This window comes from Telopea speciosissima, chromosome 8, assembly GCF_018873765.1.
Source record: "Telopea speciosissima isolate NSW1024214 ecotype Mountain lineage chromosome 8, Tspe_v1, whole genome shotgun sequence".
NCBI lineage: Eukaryota > Viridiplantae > Streptophyta > Magnoliopsida > Proteales > Proteaceae > Telopea > Telopea speciosissima.
In genome coordinates this window covers 57,245,429-57,268,368 of record NC_057923.1, presented here as the reverse complement: position 1 = coordinate 57,268,368, position 22,940 = coordinate 57,245,429, and the positions used below count along the sequence as shown (strand labels likewise).

Here is a 22,940-nt window from a genome sequence, read left to right as displayed (position 1 = left end):
CAGGCAAACCCTTAGTGCCCAAGTGGTTTCTTATGATGACCAATATCTTTACTCTTCTCCAACTTGGAGCTGTTGCTATGGTAAGAATTGAATTACTCATATATGTGCTCGTCTTTAAAGGGACGAGTTCTTGTATACCATCTTCTTTAACGGCTAGTTTTTAAGGATGAGTTCTACCCAAGTCCCTAACAAGAGTTATGAGATGACCTTCAAAATTTCTATGGTTGCAGGTATACTTGCAACCCACAAATGAAGTACTTGAGAGTGTATTTGGAGACCCACACGGCGCTGAGTTGTCTATTCAGAATGTTGTGCCAAGGTTGATTTCTAGATCATTAGTTGTTGTGACAGGAACCATACTTGCAGCAATGCTTCCCTTCTTTGGAGATATGAATGCTTTGATTGGAGCTTTTGGGTTCATGCCTCTTGACTTCGTCTTGCCTGCGGTATTCTTCAACTTAATGTTTAGGCCATCAAAACGAAGCCCAATTTTTTGGATCAAAACTACGATTGCTATCGTATTTTCTATTTTAGGAGTTTTAGGTGCAATTGCAGCAGTCAGACAAATAGTTCTCGACGCCAAATCTTATAAATTGTTTGCTAATGTATGATCAATTGATCTCAATCCCTCCTTATACCAATTTATGTCTTTTTTTTTTCGACTAAATGGGGTAGGCTACACGAATAGTACTGTTCTGCCATTCAATCAACATTGTTTAAAGCCATATATGTTGTTTGTTATGTTTTAAAGCCATTCAATTAGATGTTATTTAATTTCTTTCTACTCCATCGCCCCATCCTTTTACTTTCATGGGTCTAACTCAAAATAAGGAAACATAATCAAGATTTTGGAGGAATAATTAGGCTTAAAGGCCAACCCCTGAATTCTGAGGGTGCCCTCAGACTTATTTCTAACCTAATTGTGCCAATGGTGAACATGTCTAAGTACATTAAATACATTACGTATTTCTATTTAATTTCCGAGAAATAGGAATAAAATGTAAAAGAAAAATCTTGCTATAATCTAGGTTAGTGAAAAAGTAATAATTTAACTTTTTAGCCTTTTTAATATAGCACATTTTTTTCCAATGAGAATGATTCTAGATAAAACCCACATTTTTTCGAGCCAAGAATACACGTTTATACGAGAATTAGTACCTTAGTGCTAAATTTTCTTTGGGGGATGGGGAGAATAAAATATCCCTACTATATAATAGGCCAAAATTTTTTCGTCACCCAAGGTAAAGAGAGAGAATCTCTTCATCCATAGTAATTTGATCCCAAGTTATTTGGGCTTTTAAGACAGTGACTCTCATTAATTCCTGACTCTCACCCATTATTATCGATCAAAGGTCCAAAGAGGCTTTCCTCACTCCGAATGACTTGAATCAAAGAATCAAATATCGTTGCTGAAGAGATTCACTCTTCACCATGGATGAAAGAAAACTCAATCCTATATGACATGGTGAAGTACCAAACAATTATTAACTTAGTCAGTGGAAGTGCTGGAATGTGATACTATATACCATAAGACCTAATTAGAGAAAGGATAATTTGTTATGTAACATAAGACCACATATTAAGCGTGCTAGCTAATGTTGATCACACTTGTGAGGGATAGAGTTAGAGAACAGAAGATTATCGTCAAACACATTGGTGCTGAGCTAAACTTAATTGTAGACATAAGGGTCTATCACTAAGGCAGTGTTTGATATGCATTCTTGGAACACATTCTCGATTCAGAATGTGCAGTGTAAAAATATATTTTCAAAAATAATTTAAAATTAAAACATAAAAATAGATTTTTAAAATAACTTTTATGCATGTAAAATAACAAGATTTATCTTGAAAAGACTCAAAAGTAAGATTACAATTTTTTTCATCATTATAATAAGATTTTCTAAAGAAAAACTTGATTTAGCACAAAGAAAAAAAAAAAAAAAAAAAAAACTAATTTATTTATATTTAGGATCGAGTTTTCGTGGTGCATGTACCTTCAACTAGATGGATATGATCGTTTACAGTATACAACCTCTCATCCACATCCAACAGTTATAGGCACGATTATGCACCATACACGAAACCTTTTGTCTTTCATTTATTTATTCCCTCCTCATCCTACCGGTACATAAAGGTCACCCGCGACTTCAGCTCTCCTCCAGTTGTGGTGGACGTTGGAGGATCCAGCCCAGCAAAAATAAGGGGTTTGAGTCATTTCACTGGCACATCCCCCCACTCCTTAAAATGACCACACACCCCTATTTTTGCTGGGTTGGATCCTCCAACTCTCGCCACGATTGCAAGAGAGCCCGGCCTGTCACCCGCGGGTTAGAAAGGAAGACAAAAAAGACAAATCTCTAGAGCTACAATATCATCATTGTTAACAAGTTGCACTACCTCTTCCACCACAACTCCCATTCCCACCACGTCGTCTTCTTCCTTTTTATCCACGTAGTTCGGAATTAACTCATGTATCGCCGCTAGTGCAGCCTGCAACTTCATCTCCTCCACCTCTACTGGTTCATCGTAACCCGAATCGGGTACTGCACCATGGACCACAGGTCAAGGAACCCCGTCATCCTCAGGGTGACGCTCCCCCATAATCACTCCACACCCACAGCTTCTTCTCTCCTTCCTCGGTTCTTGTGCGTTACCCGTAGCGTCACCGGCTTCTCTCTGTAGTGATAGTGTCTATCAATCTATCCTGATGACCTGTTCTGAAACTGTCTCTTGGCTCTTGATGGAAGACAGAGAGGGACAGTTGAGAGGATGAGAGTTGGGGTTTAATTTAGGGTTTTTGGAATGAAGTCGTCTGGTGCTAGAGGGTTCGCTATAGTGCCACCGTGTCTGATACTCTCTATCTAACTCAATGACACCTGTACGTGTTCTTGTCCTTGTCAGCTTCTCATCCTTCTTTCTCTAACTCCACGTGTTTTTTAATTACCAAAATTACCCCTGGATCCCTGAGTCAGTCGGTTGGTCACCGCTGTCTAAGAAACAGATAAGATTCGCAGTTTTTTTTTTTTTTTTTTTGGTGGAATTTAAGAGCTTTAATAGAGGGGGAGGGGGAGGGGGAGGGGGGAGGGGGGGTTAGGGATGTAAACGGATCGGAATCGGCTTGGATAGTGCTATATCCGCATCCGCATCCAATTAGTTTTCGAATAGATTCGGATAGTGCTAAACGGATACGGATCGGGTTTTTTCCTGTTTACATGTAAATATAGCTTTTTAGATAGCTATATAGCATATCCGTATCCGTATCTGTTTAGCTTTCAGATGGATTCGGATACTACTAAATGGATACGGACATGGATACAAAAACGAATTTCGGCTATTCATTTACATCCCTAGGGATAGGGGAACTCGGACCGTTGGATGTGGCAGCTGCCAGGTGTCAACATCTCCACCTAGCATTGCCGCACTGCCATACTTCAGAAATTGGAGTGGATAATAATCCGGATAGGGGATGGGGATAGGCCCCAACCGATTCTAACTCCAACTCGGTTGGAATTTAACCTTAGAAACTTTTGATGAATGTTTTAGCCATCCTAGGCCCGGCCCATATACCCCAAACGGTTCGATTGAACCCATTCACTCCAAGCCCAGCCTGACTAATACTTGACCTGATTTGCCACATGGTACACTAATAAAACCCTAGATTCTATGCATGCATGTCAAGCTTCAGTCATCACATATGGGGTTTACCAAGTGGCAAAATGGGGCTTACAAAAAATAGAAATCTAGGAGTACGCATAATTGACTAAAGTAGAGTATACATGTGCATAGACATACAGGGGGATGCATGCTATAGTATAACGGGTACAAGGTTGAATGTCACCAATATAGACGGATATAGACCATCTCTGGAGAAAATCCTCTCTAGAGTGGACTATATAAAGGTAAAATTGTCAATAAGAAATTACATCAAAGGAGACTAAAATTATTTATTCTAAACGTAATAGATGGTAAAATGAAAAGACAAAAGAATATTGATCAAAGCAGCCCATCCTCATTGTGCCACATGGATAGACGATATGACATGACAATTTTCATCATTTGCGCAAGGAATGAACAACTACATGAGATAAATAAAATTAGGGCAAAATTTTCCTCCACCCATAGAGGACGGTTCACCCACCATTTTCTAGGTTTACAAATCCATCTTAGGGTTTTTAGTATGTTCTAAAATACCCTCACGATATCCATTCCCGTCCTCTCCCACCCCTCAATGAATGAGATCCTAAATAAAATTATGTTTCTTATAATGATACAACTTCTTGCCAAAAAAAATTAAAAAATTATTATTATTATTATTTTCTTTAATTAATACCTACTCTCTATAAGGGAGGTAAGGACTAGAAGACTCAAACTCTAGACATCTTGGTGAATATAGCCTTAGCAAAGGACACACGAAAGCTAAGCCAACAGCATTCAAAACAAAGGAGTGTTGAATGAGACCTCTATAGGTGTCTTTAGAAATTGATGACTCATATGAATCTTCACCAATCAAATTTTTACACTTGGGTACTTGTATTTATATGGATTACTACTAATTAGAACAAATGGCACCTTAAAAATTACTCTACTATCTTTTATTCAATTTTGTTTTCTAAGGTCTTGGGATTAATGTCCTTTTCGTCTTCACCAATCAAAGTTGTCTTAGTTTAGTCTGTGTGGAATTATCACAGTTTCGTTTACTAGTATCAAGAGACACTAGTCGATCAGTTTTCACCAAACAAAAAAAAAAAAGACACTAGTGAGGTCTCTCATAATAATCTCTAATTTTTCGAACCAGCCAAAAATATAAGCCAAGTGTCAAATTGGAATTGGAATCGAAAATTGAAACCGGGTCCGGATCAAATAATCGAAACTTGGTTATTTTTTTCCAGTTCCAGCATAAGAATAGACACTTAGATTTGAAACTTGGTACCAAATTTATGTACCAATATATTATATAATATAATAATGATTGAGAAAGAATCCCAAAGGGGATCGATCTTATCTCTGTATATCCTACCAAGACACGAAGGATTATACAAGAAATATCCCATCGAATCAGGAATAGACAAGTGAACTTACCCCGGGCTTACTTCCCTACATAGGAAAGGTGGTTCAGATTCCAATCTACTCATCTCTTCAAATCTTTGGTTCCATAAATAGCTTTCTCCACAAGATAGGGCTAATTCCTTTTCAACAAGTCCATTGTGGTTTGAATTTTTATAGTATATACTACAAATATTTACTAATAGGGCTAAGTTTTCCTTCATCCATAGAGGACGGTTCATCCATCATTTTAAGGTTCACAAACCCTTCCAAGAGTCTTTGTATGTTCCAAAATACCCTCTCGATACCCTTTCATGCCCTCTTCCGCCCTGTGGTGAATGGGATCCGTGGATGGAGGAAAACTTAGTCCTTACTAATATTAGTATTAGATTTTATAAGATTACTATATTATGATATAATATTAAAATATAGGCAAAATAGTTTTCATACATGACCGTGCATGTGCATGCTCTGCATTAAATGCAATCAGATTGGCATAGATGTCAATCTAAAATGACATAAAAGTCCCTACACCCCTTATTTGATGGAGTTGATGGGAAAATCTCCTGTGTATGAACACCTCCCTCTAAAATATAATATATTATACTATATATAGAATATAAACCGAGTATGGAATCGAGACCGAATAAGAACCGAATAAGACCGGAACCGAACAGGTTTGCTATAAGTACCCATTTTCAGAACTGAGGAGGGATTCGATCCGATTTGGATCACACCAACATTCCCTGCATCTGAACCAAATACCCAGTTCGGACCGATTTACACCCTTAATTAGCCAAATTGAGTCTTGTTTATATGTGGATTACTTACAAAAATGGTAGCTTAAAGGTAATTTTTGCAGAATGGGAACACCCATCTTCATGGCTTCAAATAAGAACAAAATCTCGATGGACAACAGTCAAACCTTGTTGGTGAAGCCACCACACCACTCTATACACATATAGAGAAGACACGACCAGCTTGGAGTAGACTTAAAAGTCTTTTAAGTCAAGAATTCTACACATGATTGCATCACCCACTGGATCCATTTGGCTTTGCTATCTATTTCATCATCTCTTTCTATTAAGTCAACGTTGCAGCAACACAAGATTTGCATCAACCAGTGGACTTATTCAACCTTCCTCTACTATAAATACCTCTGTTCTATCATCTATTCTATTCCATCGATCATCATCACTTACTATAGCTTTCCTTCTATCTCTGTTCTTCTACTACTCAATGGGAGCTGTTGGAGAATTCTTTGCTTCACAGCATGCTCAAGGTCCAGCCACAGTACTGGCCATTGGCACAGCTAATCCATCAAACTATACAGACCAGACTGACTTCCCTGATAACTACTTCAGATCCACAAAAAGCGAGGACATGATCGAGTTGAAGGACAAGTTCAAGCATATTTGTAAGTACTATTCTTAATAACTAATCATTAAGGAGAGGGTGTCAAAGTCCTTATAAGTCTCCACGTCAGAGTTTTATTCATATCCGATGTGGGATTATTACTTTGAGCTCTAATAATATCATTTTCAATGGTTTTGTAATTTCATCAAACAAGTGATAGGTCAACAATCAGGAAACGCCATACTTACTTGACAGACGAAATCATCAATGAGAATCCTGACCTCTACAACCCAATAGCTCCAACACTTGACAAACGTCAAGATATAATGATAGTTGAGGTACCCAAGTTAGCCATGGAAGCTGCATCAAAAGCAATCCAACAATGGGGTCAGCCCAAATCAAAGATAACCCACCTTGTATTCACTACTATTTCAGGTGTTGATGCATCTGGTTATGATTTTCACCTCATCAAACTCCTTAATCTTTCCCCTACTGTTCAACGTGTTATGATGTATCATCTGGGTTGTTATGGTGGTGGCTCTGTTCTTCGTGTTCGTGTTGCCAAAGATTTTGCAGAGAACAATAAAGGTTCATGTATCCTTGTTGTTTGTTCAGAGATGAACTCTGTGAGTGGATTTAAAGGACCTTCAGAAACTGATTTCCATTCCCTGTTAGGACAAGTAATCTTTGCTGATGGTGCTTTAATAGTTGGTGCAGATCCTGAGATTCTAATCGAACGGCCATTGTTTCAGCTTTTCGCAGCGAGTTCTCGTATACCACCCGACTCTGATGAGATGGTCCCAGGTCACTTGCGTCAAACGGGTCTTTCAATTAAATTATCTAGAGATGTTGCTAAAACTATTTCTGGGAATATTGAGAAATGTTTGGTGGAAGGATTCACTAAGATTGGGATAAGTGATTGGAACTCTATTTTTTGGGTGGCTCACCCAGGTGCACCAGCTATTTTGGATTTGATTGAAGTAACATTGGGATTGAAAAAGGACAAATTGAAGGCATCAAGGAAAGTTTTGAGTGAGTATGGTAATATGTCAAGTCCTATTCTATTGTTCATTTTGGATGAGATGAGGAAGATGTCAATGGAAGAAGGTAAAGTTTCAACTGGTGAAAGGTTTGATTGGGGTGTGTTGTTAGGGTTTGGACCAGGACTTACTGTGGAGACTGTTGTGTTGCCTAGTGTCTGTATAGTTTGAGGTCTATTGAGCAATCTCTAAGTACTGTAGCTGCCCATAGCGGCCTGTGCAGCGTAGATTGGGCCGCGCATGAAATGACCGCCTTCCCCCCGCTCAGGTAAGGCATTTGGGCAGGGGTAAGACCGGTCTTTGCACGTGCAACTCAGTCTGCACCGCACAAGCCGCTATGGGCAACGCACCGTAGAGGATCTGGATCCTGGGTGGTTTCTTCTCATAGTGAGGTTAGACTGTTATGTTATATATGAAGATGTAATTATATGTTGCTGCTAGTCTTTGTTGTATCTACAAGTGTGGACTCCTCTATGGGGTTAGTTCTATAAATTTGTGTTTGTTTTGTCCTTAGTATTTTAATTTGTAGGGACCCACCTGGTTGTGTATGAAGGGTCAAAGGTTGTAACTTAAATTTGAAAATAAATAAATAAATAGAAAAGAAATGTTTTGTTGTAATCAAGGTTTGGTGGGGAAAAAATTTGTAATTATACCATATTTTTTTTTCAATGAGGGTAATTCTTGTTATTTCATGTGTCTACTCGAAAAAATGTAGAGATTTTAATAATAACGTAATGACAAATCACTTTTAAATTATTTTAAAAATCTTTTTTTTATTCTTACATTAAACAACTTTTGCGTATAAAACAAAGGATATGATTTTTCTTAAGCCACGGTGAAGGGGAATCACTTAATCGCTGCTTTCGGATGAACGAGAGAGGGTATCGTGCAACTTGGGGAGGATATTATCTACTTCGTTCAATAGGGAGATGTTTTAGAATCATAGGATGGTAGCTGAACTCTTCACATGCAGTGAAAGAAAACTTTCTCCTAAAACAAACGGCGGTCAAAAGGAAGGTTACAACTTCTCACTTGACCTTTTTGGTGACAAGAAGATGCACCTATGCACAACACCTCCCACGCCACCCCCCTCCCACCCCTCAAACAACACACCTTGATCAATTGAAGTTGGAATTCAATCTCAAGAGCTAGTAACAATCAGCCAAGGCCCTTGTAAGTTGCATTGTTGACGTCTTCGTTAAAAGGTATATGTCAATGCAAGATGACTTTTGGAACATGTCCTATTTTTTCTTTTGGTTTTTCTTATGGATCCCACATGTTACGATACTATCCGTTTTGACTAAAGTTCGTCATATAATTTAAAAAATGTGACCAATGTAAAAACTACGACTCTAACAGTCTTGGTCCGATCACTAAATAATGCCAAGGGTTTAGGAAGGGCGATGGAACAGAAACAGGGACAGGCTTTGGAGATCGCTGCTGGGTTTGTTCTGGAAAGAATTCAAGAACAAAGCTTTGACCCAGATGACAAGAAGAATGATTTCCTTGGTGCCTTGCCTTGTTAGCATTCCAAGGAAACATGGCAGACGGCGGGGAACCCACAACTTTTGAAGGCTACATTAGTAATGCAAACACCAAGAAATACAAAGTAACAAAACAGATTTAAGTAAAGATGACACAGTTATTTAAAGAGATCTCTCAAGAACACCCAATAGGTCATAGCAAGAATTCTCCCCAAAAATAAAATAACAAGTTAATAAAATGAAGTAAGACTCCATTACTCCCCCATACGAGATCAGTAATGGACTGCGGGTTTGGGCCCCTATTGGCCCACGCTGCCCGCCACCATCACAGACCTCACAAAAAAAATTTTCCGAATCACCACTAGAACATGACGAAATAGGGCAAACTTAAAAACAAGTACAAAAAATTCAAGACACACAACATATAACCCAAACCTCCATGGTGTCAAATGTCTTAGGCCGCATGGTTGGATGCAATTCAAGACAAAAAGGAATGGAAATGCTTCCATCTGTTTCAGTTATTTTAATCTCGGAATTGGATCGAGCAAATCGGTCGACTCGGTCAGAATCAAAATAAATCATGGCCAATTCGATCTGAAATCGATCAATTTGACGAATCCGATTCCAATTTTTTAAACAATGGCTCTGTTAGAGTCATAAGAGTATAAATAAAGCCACTGTAAAACAGCAAGGTGCAGGTCCCCTAAAAATATCTATAAATATAATAGAGTAAAATACATGAAATTTTCAAAAAAAAAAAAACATGTGCTTAATATGGGGATAATATGACTATAAGAATGAGTCACAAAAGACAAGAAATTCCCTGCATCTTTTATAGATATCCCATGTGATACATATTTTTTGAGAAGTACAATACATATGTTTATTACTCACAAATATGATAATTTACCTTATCCATTTATTTTTTCGGGTGGGTGTCCGGATCTACCACCATGTGGGAGCAACCCATCCATACCATCCACGGGGTGTGGGTTCCACACACAAGAGGTGGGTCCCGCAGCCCGTGTATGGTGTGGATGGGGTGGGATCCGTCCCCCATGTGGGGAGTAAATCCAAACCCGGGTGGATGGGCTAGAGGGAGAGGGAGAGGGAGGGGCAGTGATCTAAGTATGGGCCTCCCCTTGAATGATCCAAGATTACTGACTACTAGTTAGGTCATAGGTGCTTATTGTTCAAGGAATAGGATCCACAGAAGAAGATACATTTCATGTCAGTCTGATCCTTCCCTTTTCAAAGGGTATATAATTTTAGAGCTTAGAGAAACAAATTGGAATATAAATCACAGAAATTCTCATCAAATGTTTGTAAATTTCAAGTTTAAATTACTACTAAGTATAAATTTTCCAACTACATTTAACTTTTAAAAGTCATGAGAAGCTTTGTGGGTAACACCCACCTATGATCCAACAATTAACAACAACAGAACAATAAAAAACAAAAACAACAAAATCCCATGAAATTTCTAAAAGTCTTAAGGTATAAATATTATAACAATAACAAAGCAGTTCAAGTCAGCCTCATCTCCCCATCATTCCAGCCTCTATAAGCATCTATTCTAACACCTAACAGAAAAATGATCATCAGTGTTAGTAGTAGAGGTGAAAGACAAAAGAGAAGAGGAAAAAAAAACTAAAAGTGAGACAAATAGAAGGAAAAGAAAGTCAAGAGGGGAAGAAAGAAAACTAGAAATGCACCTTCTATATCATTCACCAGGTGCACATGCATTAATGTCAGGAGACACTTTCTTTTCCTGCTTGGACTCTGAAGCATGCCAATCAGCACTTTGGAACCCAGAGTTTGGGTTTGGATTACTGTTTGCACTGTTCTCTTCTTCACCGTGGCTCTGTTCTGGTAATGCAGATGTGGGGGTGACACAGTTGCCATCATCAGGTCTAGCTTGAGATATCGGTCTTGCTGCTGTCACTATATCTGGGGAACCTTGGATAACAGGGATTACTGAAGCAATTGGATATCCGTTCTGGTACTTCTTTTTGTGAGGCTTGTAATTTGGCATGAAACTTCCAACCACAACCTGAAAAACCAAGCAGAAGCCCAGATGAATTATTCAACAAGCATCTGTATGGTACCAACAATATTTATTCTTTGAGTACTACTACTCGCTGTTGAGCCACTCATCATAGGTTCAGACTAGAAATGTAGAAACATGGCCAAGCCACAATTACTTCTCAATTTCATGGGGAAAATAGAAATTCTTATTGTGATTTGCAAGGGACTCAAACCATTCATGAAACTTTTCATAAAAATTTGACAGTAAATTGATCGATCAGCGCTTATCTACTCCCTGTTCTTTACATTCTAGCCTTTTGATGGTAATTATCAAATTATGTTATATGATTCAGTTGGTAGCTTTATTCTACCTCTAATACAATCAAGAACACTATCCCATTATCACATGTATTGCTAATGGTTGCACATCGAGTTTAGTGCTCAGTATGCAATTGTGCAGTAAGTTCAGGTAAACAATGTTTGCACTTCGTAATTAGGCAATATGGTTGTTCGGGTAATATATGCTCTCTTTGAATTGAGGCTGGTGATGGGTTGTAAGTTGTAACTCTATCTGAAAGCTACTTTCCTCTATGTCGATAATGAAGGGAAAAAAACACTTTTAAGCTTATAAATTACCAAATAAAAGTGTCATAACAATCACAAGTAAGATTTGCAAGGTGATAATCATACTGGTTTAGTGGTCCAACATGCATATAGGATGTCAGGAAGAGCAAGAAAATAATGTGTCCATATGATATTGCAGACAGTTTTTAACTCTCTTGAGAGTAACAGTTATTTCATTCATTTCATTCATATAGAAATAAAAAGGCAAGGCCTTACTTGGATTGGGCTAGCTGCCAATAATAGACCTGCAACCACACCACCAATCACACGACCATCAGGGCCAGCCAATGAAACACTTAGCCCACCAGTTCTATTGCGTATACCACCACCAGTTTCAGTGAATGAATAGGACCCAGATAAAGACAATATCTCAAAACGGCCCTGCACAGACCAAATATAATTAACAGCACATTCCCTCTGATGCGCTATCCATCTACTCCGAAGAATGGATTCACTTTGAAATGAATTAAAACAATGAAGAATAGTTCCATTAAAAAGATGAATAAATATTGAACAGAAAACCTTGAATTAGAACTGTACAGATCTTTACAAATGGGGGAAAACATGTACTTTTGTTGACTCAGAGTTCACAAGTTCTAATCAGGCGAGAAGGGAAAGCTTGCCTTGATCTTACTTACATCTTTAAGATACTGAATGACAGTTATCTCTCAGACAACATGGAGGCAGGCATTGAAAATTGCATGATAACACAAATGAACCAGCAAGATAGCAATGGGAAGTAGAATCACAAAGCTAATCAGAAAAATGCATGGCATACAGTTAAAAAACAACAATCTAAGCACATAATGGAACCACAATGAGCTACTATACTCATTTAGAATAAGGCTCTATGGAACCTCAAAGGACCCAAAAAGGTCCAGTGGAATGACTTGCTACTGCTGTTTCTCAAAAGCAATTTTATAATGAAAAGGTCTATTAATAAAGGAATCTGGCTAATATATTTGCAGTAGCAGCTAAACATTAAAGTTCACATCGTGGCCTCATATACAACCTGTAACCAGCAACTCAACCACTCAACTCAACTAAGACTTTTCCCAACTAATTTTGTTCCGTCACTCAACTCATTTAAGTTCATATTAGTTGTCAAGCCTAGGATATTCATATCTTTCCTCACTACTTCCTGAGTCACTTTTGGTCTACCTCTTGGTCTTTTAATACTTCTAATTGTTGGTAATGTGGCCAAGTGGCCTCATCCATATCCGCAAGTAATAAATGGAAAGACCCACAATAATAATGGAGAAGATGGGCGATTCCGTGATTTCCGTATGGGCCTTATATCCAACGGCTCTATAGTCTCCTAAACCAGCTATAAGAAGATGGAGTTGGGAGATAGAAAAAATGCAAGCAAGATTGTGGGAAATCAAAAGCTTTTAGGGCTCCACTTGTGATTTCCCACAATCTCGCTTGTATTTTTTCCATCTCCCAACTCCATCTTCTTATAGCTGGTTTAGGAGACTATAGAGCCGTTGGATATAAGGCCCATACGGAAATCACGGAATCGCCCATCTTCTCCATTATTATTGTGGGTCTTTCCATGCGTTACTTGTGGATATGGATGAGGCCACTTGGCCACATTACCAACACTAATTTGTATCATTCACTCTTTCTTACAGCTGCACTCAAAAGCCTCTGCTGCAAATGTCCATACCACATTAAACAATGCTCCTTCAACTTATCTTCTACTGGGGCCACTCCTAGATGATCTCAAAATTTTCATTCTCTATGCTGTCTTTTCTAGTTTTATCACTCATCCATCTCAACATTCTCATCTTAGCTATACTTATTTTGTATGTGTGTTGTTTCTTTATCGCCCAACATTCAGCTCACACAACATAGCCAATCTTCTAGTTGTTACGTAGAACTTTCCTTGGAGTTTAATAAGGCAAATAGTATTATATACCAATGGACCAGAAATGTTGTATGGAGCTGAATGCTGGCAATAAAGAACCAACAAATACAAAAGTTGACCGTAATGAACATGAGGCCATTGAGATGGATGAGTGGCATGACTAGGACAGAGATTATAAAAAAAAAATGCATACATTCAAAAAAAAAAACAACTTAGGAGTAATATCAAAAGTCAACAAATTAAGAAAAGGTGAAGTGAGATTGTTTGACCATTTGCATCATAAACCATCAAATGCACAAGTGAGATCATAGTTGTCACTGCGACTAGGCGACTCTAGATGTTGGAGCAGGGAAAAAATCAGGGCGACACCAAAAAGGCACCTAAGCAACACTTAGGCGACCAAGGAGTCCTTCTAGGCAACGCCTTGACAACTATGAGTGAGATGGAGTGATTCGGTGCAAATTAGAGGTGGTAGAAAGACAAGGAACAGGTGAACGATGACCTGGGTTGAAGTGGTGAGCAAATACATAGTGCGTTAGCAGCCGATGTGACCCTAAAGTGAGAGTGGAATGGTGGGGCATGACTCATGTAGCCGGCCACAAATAGTTTTATAAGTTTTGCCAGTTGAGTTCAGGATCTGGGTAGGAAATATGATTAGGACATGATAGGAAGTCTTTTGGGATAGAACAAAAAAGGAAGTTGTGTGTTGTTATTCTCACAAGTATGTCAATGCAAGATGACTTTCAGAACAAGAAAGGAATTAATTGGTATCAAAATAGCTTGAAAAGAGTCCCATAACTTAAACTTGGGTTTCCTCTCATTTTCCCCTCTTTATTTTTGTGGTTTTTATGATTACCAACCAATTTTTTTAAAAAAATATATATGTTTTCTTATCATTTAGTCCGCTCTTAAGCATTGAAGGAAACATTGACACGTAGAAGCACATAAAAAGGCTTTCCCACGGGTTGTCTTTGAAAAAGGATTCCTTTTAAAATAAAAAGAGAGAAAAAAAAAAATAGAGGGAAAGGAAAACAAAAACTGGTTTCACACCATTACTTTATGCAAGTCAACAAATTAAATTTATGCCATAGATATAATCTGAAAATTTTTCAGAAAATATGCAGTAATTTTAACATTAAAATTCTCTGGATATTCAATTTCAAGATTAACAAGGACTTTTGATGAAGTTTATCCAATGTCCATCCCACTGCATTAGTTTGTCAATTCAAACACATGATTACATGCAGTTTCAAACAGAAGTTAGTGAAAATGAAATTAAATATAGCCATGTCAAAACAGAGCTAAAGCAATGAAGGTCGATTACAAAGGAGGAGTTCAGGCAGGACAAGGAGATCAAGGGACATCAGAGGAACTCAAAGTTACTAAACAAAGACAACACTATAAGTGCAAAAGGTTTCAAAAGCAGGAGTTAAACGGAAGTTACAAACTATACAGCAGCTTGATTCAGGAATGTAGAACAGACTGCTCACTAGAATGAGAGAAATAGAAAAGAAAAAGTAGATTCCTAACTAATTTTGAAATTAGTTAGGAATTTAATTTTCTTGACTAGTATAAGCTTCAGTGGTCCTTTTCTTTAGATAGCATCTCTCTGATTGACGAGACTAAGGAGGATAAATAAATAATAAAATTGTGCTGCGATACTAAAGCAAACATAAGGAAAACCAATAAAGCAGTAAAGGTTGATAGCCGAGAAATATCCCAAGGCAACCATTTTAGTTATCTGAGCTCAATTATCCATGAGGAGAGATTGAAGAGCATGTTGCCCATGGAATTTGACTTTCATGCAACTGATGCATAACAATAAAAAAATAATTATATACCAAAAAACCTGGCCTAACAAGAACAATGTTAGGCAATCAATAACCTAAACATAATTGCCTAAACGTTTGGAAAGTCAACTCAAGTGGTTTGGTTATGTGCAGCATAAATCAATGACAATATTAGTAGAAATGGGTGAATCAGTGAAGGTTGAAGGCTTTAATAGGACATGGGTTGACACAGAGATAAAGGGTTTGAATAAACAAAGATATGGACTCAAATAAAAACAGACTGGCATAAAAAGATTAGAATGGCAAACCTAGGTTTGGATAAGTTGGCGATGAGAATGATCTACCTAACTTTTGGATTTCCAATTTGGTCAGTAAATCGAGACAGCCATCCTTCACAAAGTGTCTTGCAATTGCTGTATTAACACTTGTTCACAGGCTTAACATGGTAACAAATACTAATTCCACCAGGTCTGTATTCTATCAAAACATTTTATATGGTGAAATTAATTAGAAATACAAAACATGTGCCACCTTTTGTACTCAGTACTGCAGCTTCTATTACTTATGGCATTCCTTTATGATAAATGTTAGTTATGTTATTGGTTTTCCACTTTTTTGAGACACTACATTCCTGGGGCATTATCGAATTCCTTTCCTGTATCAACAACATCCATTAATTATGCTCAAAAACCATATTATATGCTGACATCAAGTTCTTCTCTGCCACATCATTTCAGGGGAAAATTAGGAGGCCATCAAAAGATCTAAATAAAGTGGTCATTATTTGTTGCAGATAATATGCTGATGAAGCCCCAAGAAATCAACAAAAAGTTGCCTTGAGGCAGAATAACTGAGAAAAAATAGGAAAATCAAATTTTATCCTTATTGATAATGTTTTATACATCAACCAATTCATCTTAGCCATTATCTCCTGTTTTTTTGAATATAGAAGACAATGAAACTTCATTTAATTCACTATAATAGAAAACTTCATAGTGTAGAAGAGATACTTACGAGGTTAACAAGAAGGTGGCTCAAAAAAGGTTTGGGAAGTGGGAGGATTTCAGGTATATTAGCATCTACAATAATATGACTTCAAAAAGGTAAAAGACTAGTCTAACTGAGCAAACAATCTAATCAGTCCAGCAAACAGGATGCATTAAATAGATTGCAAATAATAACAACAAACTTTTAGAGCAGTGTAGATGAATCTCAAGACACAAAACACTGTTTAGCTATGACTGCATCCAACTTTATTTGGGGTTCGGTACATTTTGAACAGCACCCTCAATGGTTTATAGTTTGCGCACCTGCAAAACAGTCTCAATGGCTTTCTCCACTGACATTCTTCTCCCTATTTTAGTTCACATCATTAAGCCATAAATCATCCAACTACACAGGTTCTAAGCAAACATGTGCCCATACAGACATGATTGGTTGCAGACTGAGACATTTCAGCAGTTTTAAAGTGGAGAATAGAACATGCAATGTTTGAGCTCAAAGACTGAGATTGAATTCAATTCTGAAGTTATGAGGGAGAGAGAAGAGAAACCATTGAAATACGAACCAGTCAACAATGAGGAAAAGAGAAAAGGAGAAAAAGTAAAGTTCAAGATCATACCTCATAAGTCAAAATACCACCACAATAGCCAGGCTGACGAATGGTAACATTAGAAACAGATCCATTGGCCGAGAGAATGCAAATAGCTCGAGGACCCTTTTGAGCAAATGAAAATATTTTGTCCGCAACATCCTAAAAATAACAAATATAACACTGTCATGTAAAGCCAACCCAGATCATAAGTTCATTAATGGATCTCTTGCAGTTTTCAAACTTACAAGTAAAGAATGATAATTTCAAATTCAAGGGGCCACTTAAGCCAACTTGCATAATCAATGTATTACCTCTCCTGTACTTATTGTAACCACATGTGGCATGAAGTTTCCTCCAGCTGTGTTTGCAACCCAGTCACCTTAAAACAACATATCAGAGTATCAGTAGTGAGATTGAACCAAGTCACCTGTTCTATCAAGCCGTCTACATTCGATTTAAATAGAGCCCCTCTTTTTTAAATTGGAAGCATTTCTTTAAATCAACTAGTTGCTCATTCACACAAAAAGGTTTAAACCTTTCCAACCAGACCATAAATATTTATTAAGCTCATTTCCATATTTTATTTTTCGGTTGACTAAAGATATCTTAATATAATACATTAAACTGACATTATGTACAAAAACCCCTTTAGAACAAGGCCTCTTCTTCCTTTTACATCTTCAAAGAGAAAACTATGTCAATAAGGAGAAGGTGGACTCAACCAAAGTATACTGTATCTACTTAAGGCTGCAACCGTGGCAAGAAAATTCACTGCACTATTTGCCTCTGTACATGTAAAACTGTTGAACCATATTCAAACATATTTACAAGCCGAAAACAATCGAGTTGTAAAATTCTGAGAGTGCATGAAGGAGCAAATTTGTTCAGAAGCACAATTATACTGGTGAGAGTCACTTTCCAGTTTACAATTTCCACTACCAGGTTGCTTATTCCAAGCTCAACTGCAAAGCTAGCACATTTCATCATTACTAACAAAAACTTTTCCAAAATTCCACAGAAAAATTCTCTAAATTCAACCTGTTTTCTGTGTTCATTTAACTAGGAGTGAAAGCTCCTTACAAACTAAAACCACAAATGACTTTCATTTGTGAGAGAAAAATATTTTAAAAAAAAAAAAATTACAAATCAATGAATCTCTATCAGGAGGGGAAAAAAATTAGAAAAAAAAAAAGAAGGGAAAACCCAAATCCAGTATATCTCATTTTTTGTCACGAATTAAAATTCAAAACTAAAATCTCAAACCCACCAAACAGAGCATTTTATCAATAGAACGTCAATTTTAATTTTCTTAAAAGTATAACTTAATCAACCACAGAAATCAGACACCATCTCTAAAGTTATAAGGAGAATTCTCATATGGAACCAAACCAGATCAGATGCATTTCTCACTTAATTCAAGTTCTGCATGTTCCATTTTACCATTTCCTATATTTGAACTCACCTAAAGACGCAAGTAGCTGCCGATTACCAGAACCAGGTGGCCGCCCTCTACCTCGCTTTGCAGAGAAGTCAGGAGATGGAGGTGAAGAATAGCCCTGTGAAAGAACCAATGCTAAGCTCCCATCGGGAGCATACTTTCTTGGCCTCCCTCTTTTCTTCTTACCCATCATCATATCTACTCCACCTACAACTCCACCTCCGAGACTTCTCTCCATACTCATGTTAACAGCCATGTTCATCGCCTGAGGAACTAATCCCCCGCTCGGCACTGCTCCACTAACCGGAGAATCACTCTCCGTGTTAGCCGTAGAGTTAGAGACGGTGCTTTCCCTCCCCTCCATGCATATATTTGCTTGTAACAGAAGTTTCAAAGGAAGATACAGAGAATAGAGCAGCAAAACTGAAAAGGGTTGGAGTTACAGTGAAGGATTCAGAACTCAGAAGAGATGAAGGAACAGCATTTTTTTTCTTTTTTTGAAATCTGGACGTTTCTCTGCAACTCGCGCCACAAGTAAAATGTTTCAGTTGTGAGTTGCCTGGAAAAAAAAAATTGGTCATTTATAATAATTGACAGAGGAAAATAAAATATGGTAATAATAAAATTTTTCTGTGTCCAAAATACCCCTTTTAATACAAAAATTACCTTACCTTTTTTTCAGCTTTTCCTTCTTTGTCTTCATTTCCATATTTGTCTACTAATAATAGTTACTTCCTTTTTTTCTATCAAAAATAATTATTGGAGCGAGTTTTTCTCACGCTACTGTGAAAGGAGAATTCCTTCACCAATGACCATCATTGTGCTTGGATGGGTATCTAGAAATAGTGAAAGGCATTTCAAATCTCCAAAAAAATAGGGGATGATAATTATGACGGTAGATTCGTGAGTGAATCCTTCCCTGTGGGTGACGAAAAAACTAGGGGATGATAATTATGACGGTAGATTCGTGAGTGAATCCTTCCCTGTGGGTGACGAAAAAACTTTCTCCATAATTTTTATGTTTTCTTCTCAAAATAAAGGAATGTGTACTCTCCCTACACATGCTTTTTAGATGTATGTCTAGGATTCCAACTCATACAGCTAAATGCAAACTTAGAGGTGGACTCACTGCATAGCAGTGATCTTGATTGTACATCGATTACATGCGAGTAAAGCTAGAGAAGGTGTTCAATACAAAATCTCGACTAGAAGTGGATTACAGCTGTGGATAGACCCCACATTAATACATCGATGGATGCACTGGATAGTGTATCCTAGCTGTTACAATAACTCCTACCAAATTAGACTCGTGTCAACATAATGCATAGTATGGGTAGCTCGAAGGTAACGGCTCCTCTTTAGGTATTTGGAAAGGCCAGATGTGTGTGTGTGTGTGTGTGTGTGTGTGTGTTGAATAGTGGATCCCAGCTGTTACACTAACTTTTGCCACATAAGACTCGTGTCAGCATTATGCATGGCATGGGTAGCCCAAAGGTAACGGCTCCTCTTTAGGTATTTAGAGAGGTCAAATATGTGTGAAAGCGTTGGATAATGGATCCCAGCTGTTACAATAACTTTTCCACATAAGACTCGTTCAACATAATGCATAGCATGGGTAGCCCGAAGGTAATGGCTCCTCTTTAGGTATTTGGAGAGGCCACACGAGATAGTGCATCCCAGCTATTACAATAGCTTCTGCCACATAAGACTCGTGTCAACATAATGCATAGCATGGGTAGCCCAAAGATAACGGCTCCTCTTTAGGTATTTGGTGAGGTCAAATATGTGTGTGTGTGTGTGGGAGAGAGAGAGATCCTAGACTCCTCTCTTTCATTTCTTTCATCGGTGGATTCGTTGGATAGTGGATTCCAGCTGTTACAATAACTTTTGTCACATAAGACTCGTTTCAGCATAATGCATAGCATGGGTAGTACGAAGGTAACGGCTCCTCTTTAGGTATTTGGAAAGGCCATACTCGATAGAGCATCCCAGCTATTACATTAACTTCTGCCACATAAGACTCGTGTCAGCATAATGCATAGCATGGATAACCCAAAGGTAACAGCTCCTCTTTAGGTATTTGGAGAGGCCACACTGGATAGTGCATCCCAGCCATTACAATAACTTCTGTCACATAAGACTCGTGCCAGTATAATGCATAACATGGATAACCCAAAGGTAACGGATCCTCTTTAGGTATTTGGAGAGGTCAAATGTGTGTGTGTTGATCCGTTGGATAGTGGATCCTAGCTGTTACAATAACTTTTGCCACATAAGAGTCGTGTGTGTGTGTGTAGATTCATTGGATAGTGGATCCCAACTGTTACAATAACTTTTGGCACATAAGACTCGTGTCAGCATAACGCAAGAGAGATCCTAGGCTCCTCTCTCTCATTTCTTTCATTGGACCTCTCCAATCCAATCACTATGGAGAGGATCCTTACACCTACCTAGGGTCATGAAGTTTTGTTGTAAAAAAGAATAGATAAACAGTTCAAGATTTTCATAATCTTCTAAGAGTAATATTATTATGGGAGAAAGAACACCACTCGGTCATGTATTGTGGAGTGTACCAGTGCCCAGACATAGTTGGGTGCAAAATGACCAACACACCCCTACCTTTTCATGGGGGCGAGGCAGTCATTTTGTGTCCAGTTGTCCCTGGGCGCAAGTACACGCCACAACACACGACTGGGTGGTGTACCTTTTATTATAAAGGGCAAGAGATCACTACTTGATCGTGAAGCTCCTGCACCAGCGCAGGAGCCAATAAGAGCACGCATTGGTCATGCAGCTGTTACACCAACGAAGGAGCCAATGAGAGCACGCATTGGTCATGTAGCTATTGCACCAGCAAAGGAGCCAATGAGAACACACATAGAGGCATCAACACAGATGGGATTTTTTATTTTAGGAGGGGTGATTGTAATTTCAACGCTCATGTATTTGGGTGCAGGAGTCACACGACCAAGCAATGTTCTTTTTCCCTATTATAAATTATATAAATCCATACCAAAACTAAACTAAAACAAATCAAAATCATATGTCAATATATCTAGTATATCGATAAGTAATTAAAGATAAATATAAAGAAAAATCTTGGTTTGCAATGGAAATGAAATTGTTTCTTTAAATGAAAAATTAGAGGGAAATAATAAACAACCACCATTTATAAATTATAATTAGTTTAAAATCACATTTCATTCCTAATTATTCACAAAAAAAATGTCCCTTTAATTTCTTTTAAACAAATAAAGCTTATTATAAAATATAACACTAGGAAAAAGGGTGAACATGCCGCCAGAGGGCCCACCTTGTGTCTATCTCTCTCCCCCCTCCCCATTGGAAAGGAACACCTTATCCTTCCCATCCCTCCACTCTCATTGGGCAAGGCCGCTCGCTTACCTTGAGAGGGTGGCGTGGCCAACCCTCTCCCATAACATTATAACAACACATGTTTTTTAGTTGTCTAAACCCAAGACTTCATGGTTTCTTTTTAACATTTTTTCCCTCTCAAACCTAAATTTATGTTGAATTTAAAATTAATTTTATTATCTTTTAAGATATTTTATTTTTCTTCTTATTTTCTACTAAATCAACATTGATACATTTCCACTCAACATGATATTCTTGTTAATTTAGGAGATTAGCTTCACAAGTGAGAAAAAGATTTGCCTTATTCACTAAGTAAGTTTCCAAACACTATCAACTTTTTGCACTCAAAAAAAAAAATCACTATTAATCTTATATGAGGCAAGGGAATTGGATTAGGAGATTAAAATATAACCCTTTTATGATACTACTTGATTATCATATATAAAATCAATCATACAAAGAGATTCTTTATTCAATGTAATTTTAATTTAAAATCCATTTGAAACCCCACCACCCCCCCCCCCCCCCTCCAAACAAAAAAAAACAGGAAAAAGAAAAAGAGAAGTGAATCAGATTTCCTGAATTTTCATTTAATAAAATTCAAACCTTTCTTTGTAAGAATTTAAAGAAGGAAAAAAAGAGAGAAGGGACTACATTGGAAGGAAACACTATATCAAGGGCAGAACTGGAAATCTAGCATAGATATGTTTGGATATCTTGACCCGACCCGACCTGACCCGATTACACACCAAGACAAAGAGTGAGTAAGGTAGGCAGGAGGTTTTAAGAAGAGCCTTGAAGACCAAAGTTTGGAGGTTTAGAAAATAAAATACAGTCAACTATTGCTGTGCTGTAAAAGCTAAAACCACACTTAAAATATTACTTAAAATATTAACCAAAAAGTTCAAATCCCGAAACCTACGTTATATGTAATCCGGGTTTTTCCTTTTTATTTTATTTTATTTTTTTTCTCTCTTTTTCTTCTTTTTACTATAAAACAAACAACGAATATATATACGTGTAAGAAAAGAAAAAGAAAAAAAAATTAAATATAAAAGAAAGGAAAGAAAAAAAAAACGCTTCTTATCTGCCAAAGCAAACAATAGTTTAAAAAAAGCTGTCGGGAAGACCGTTGACGGCCCGGACCCTATTTATCTTTCCTGTCTCTTCCCCAATCAGAAACCGCAGACGTTAAAGTTACGGATTGGCTATTGCGTATTTATATGATATAGATACGTACTACGAAGATTTTTGTACATCCTGTTCCAACATCGTTGGATTGGAATGTATACTTTTTT

General features: G+C 37.6%; 2 protein-coding genes across 2 annotated transcripts; one reads left to right on the top strand and one right to left on the bottom strand.

Annotated features, from left to right (window-relative positions):
- The first annotated feature begins 35 nt into the window (after nucleotides 1–35).
- LOC122672467 (chalcone synthase 6-4-like) lies at nucleotides 36–7,610 on the top strand. The gene is made up of 4 exons (XM_043869934.1): nucleotides 36–80; nucleotides 231–446; nucleotides 6,316–6,460; nucleotides 6,655–7,610. The coding sequence occupies exons 1-4, from the start codon at nucleotides 36–38 to the stop codon at nucleotides 7,608–7,610; spliced, it is 1,362 nt and encodes a 453-aa protein (XP_043725869.1).
- Nucleotides 7,611–10,243: 2,633 nt separating this feature from the next.
- LOC122670628 (AT-hook motif nuclear-localized protein 1-like) lies at nucleotides 10,244–18,850 on the bottom strand. The gene is made up of 6 exons (XM_043867572.1): nucleotides 18,292–18,850; nucleotides 17,141–17,208; nucleotides 16,857–16,988; nucleotides 11,792–11,956; nucleotides 10,639–10,976; nucleotides 10,244–10,506 (listed from the first exon to the last, which is right to left on the bottom strand). Exons 1-5 carry the CDS (start codon nucleotides 18,629–18,631, stop codon nucleotides 10,647–10,649), a joined length of 1,035 nt encoding a protein of 344 aa, XP_043723507.1. The 5' UTR covers nucleotides 18,632–18,850; the 3' UTR covers nucleotides 10,244–10,506; nucleotides 10,639–10,646.
- Nucleotides 18,851–22,940: the final 4,090 nt, after the last annotated feature.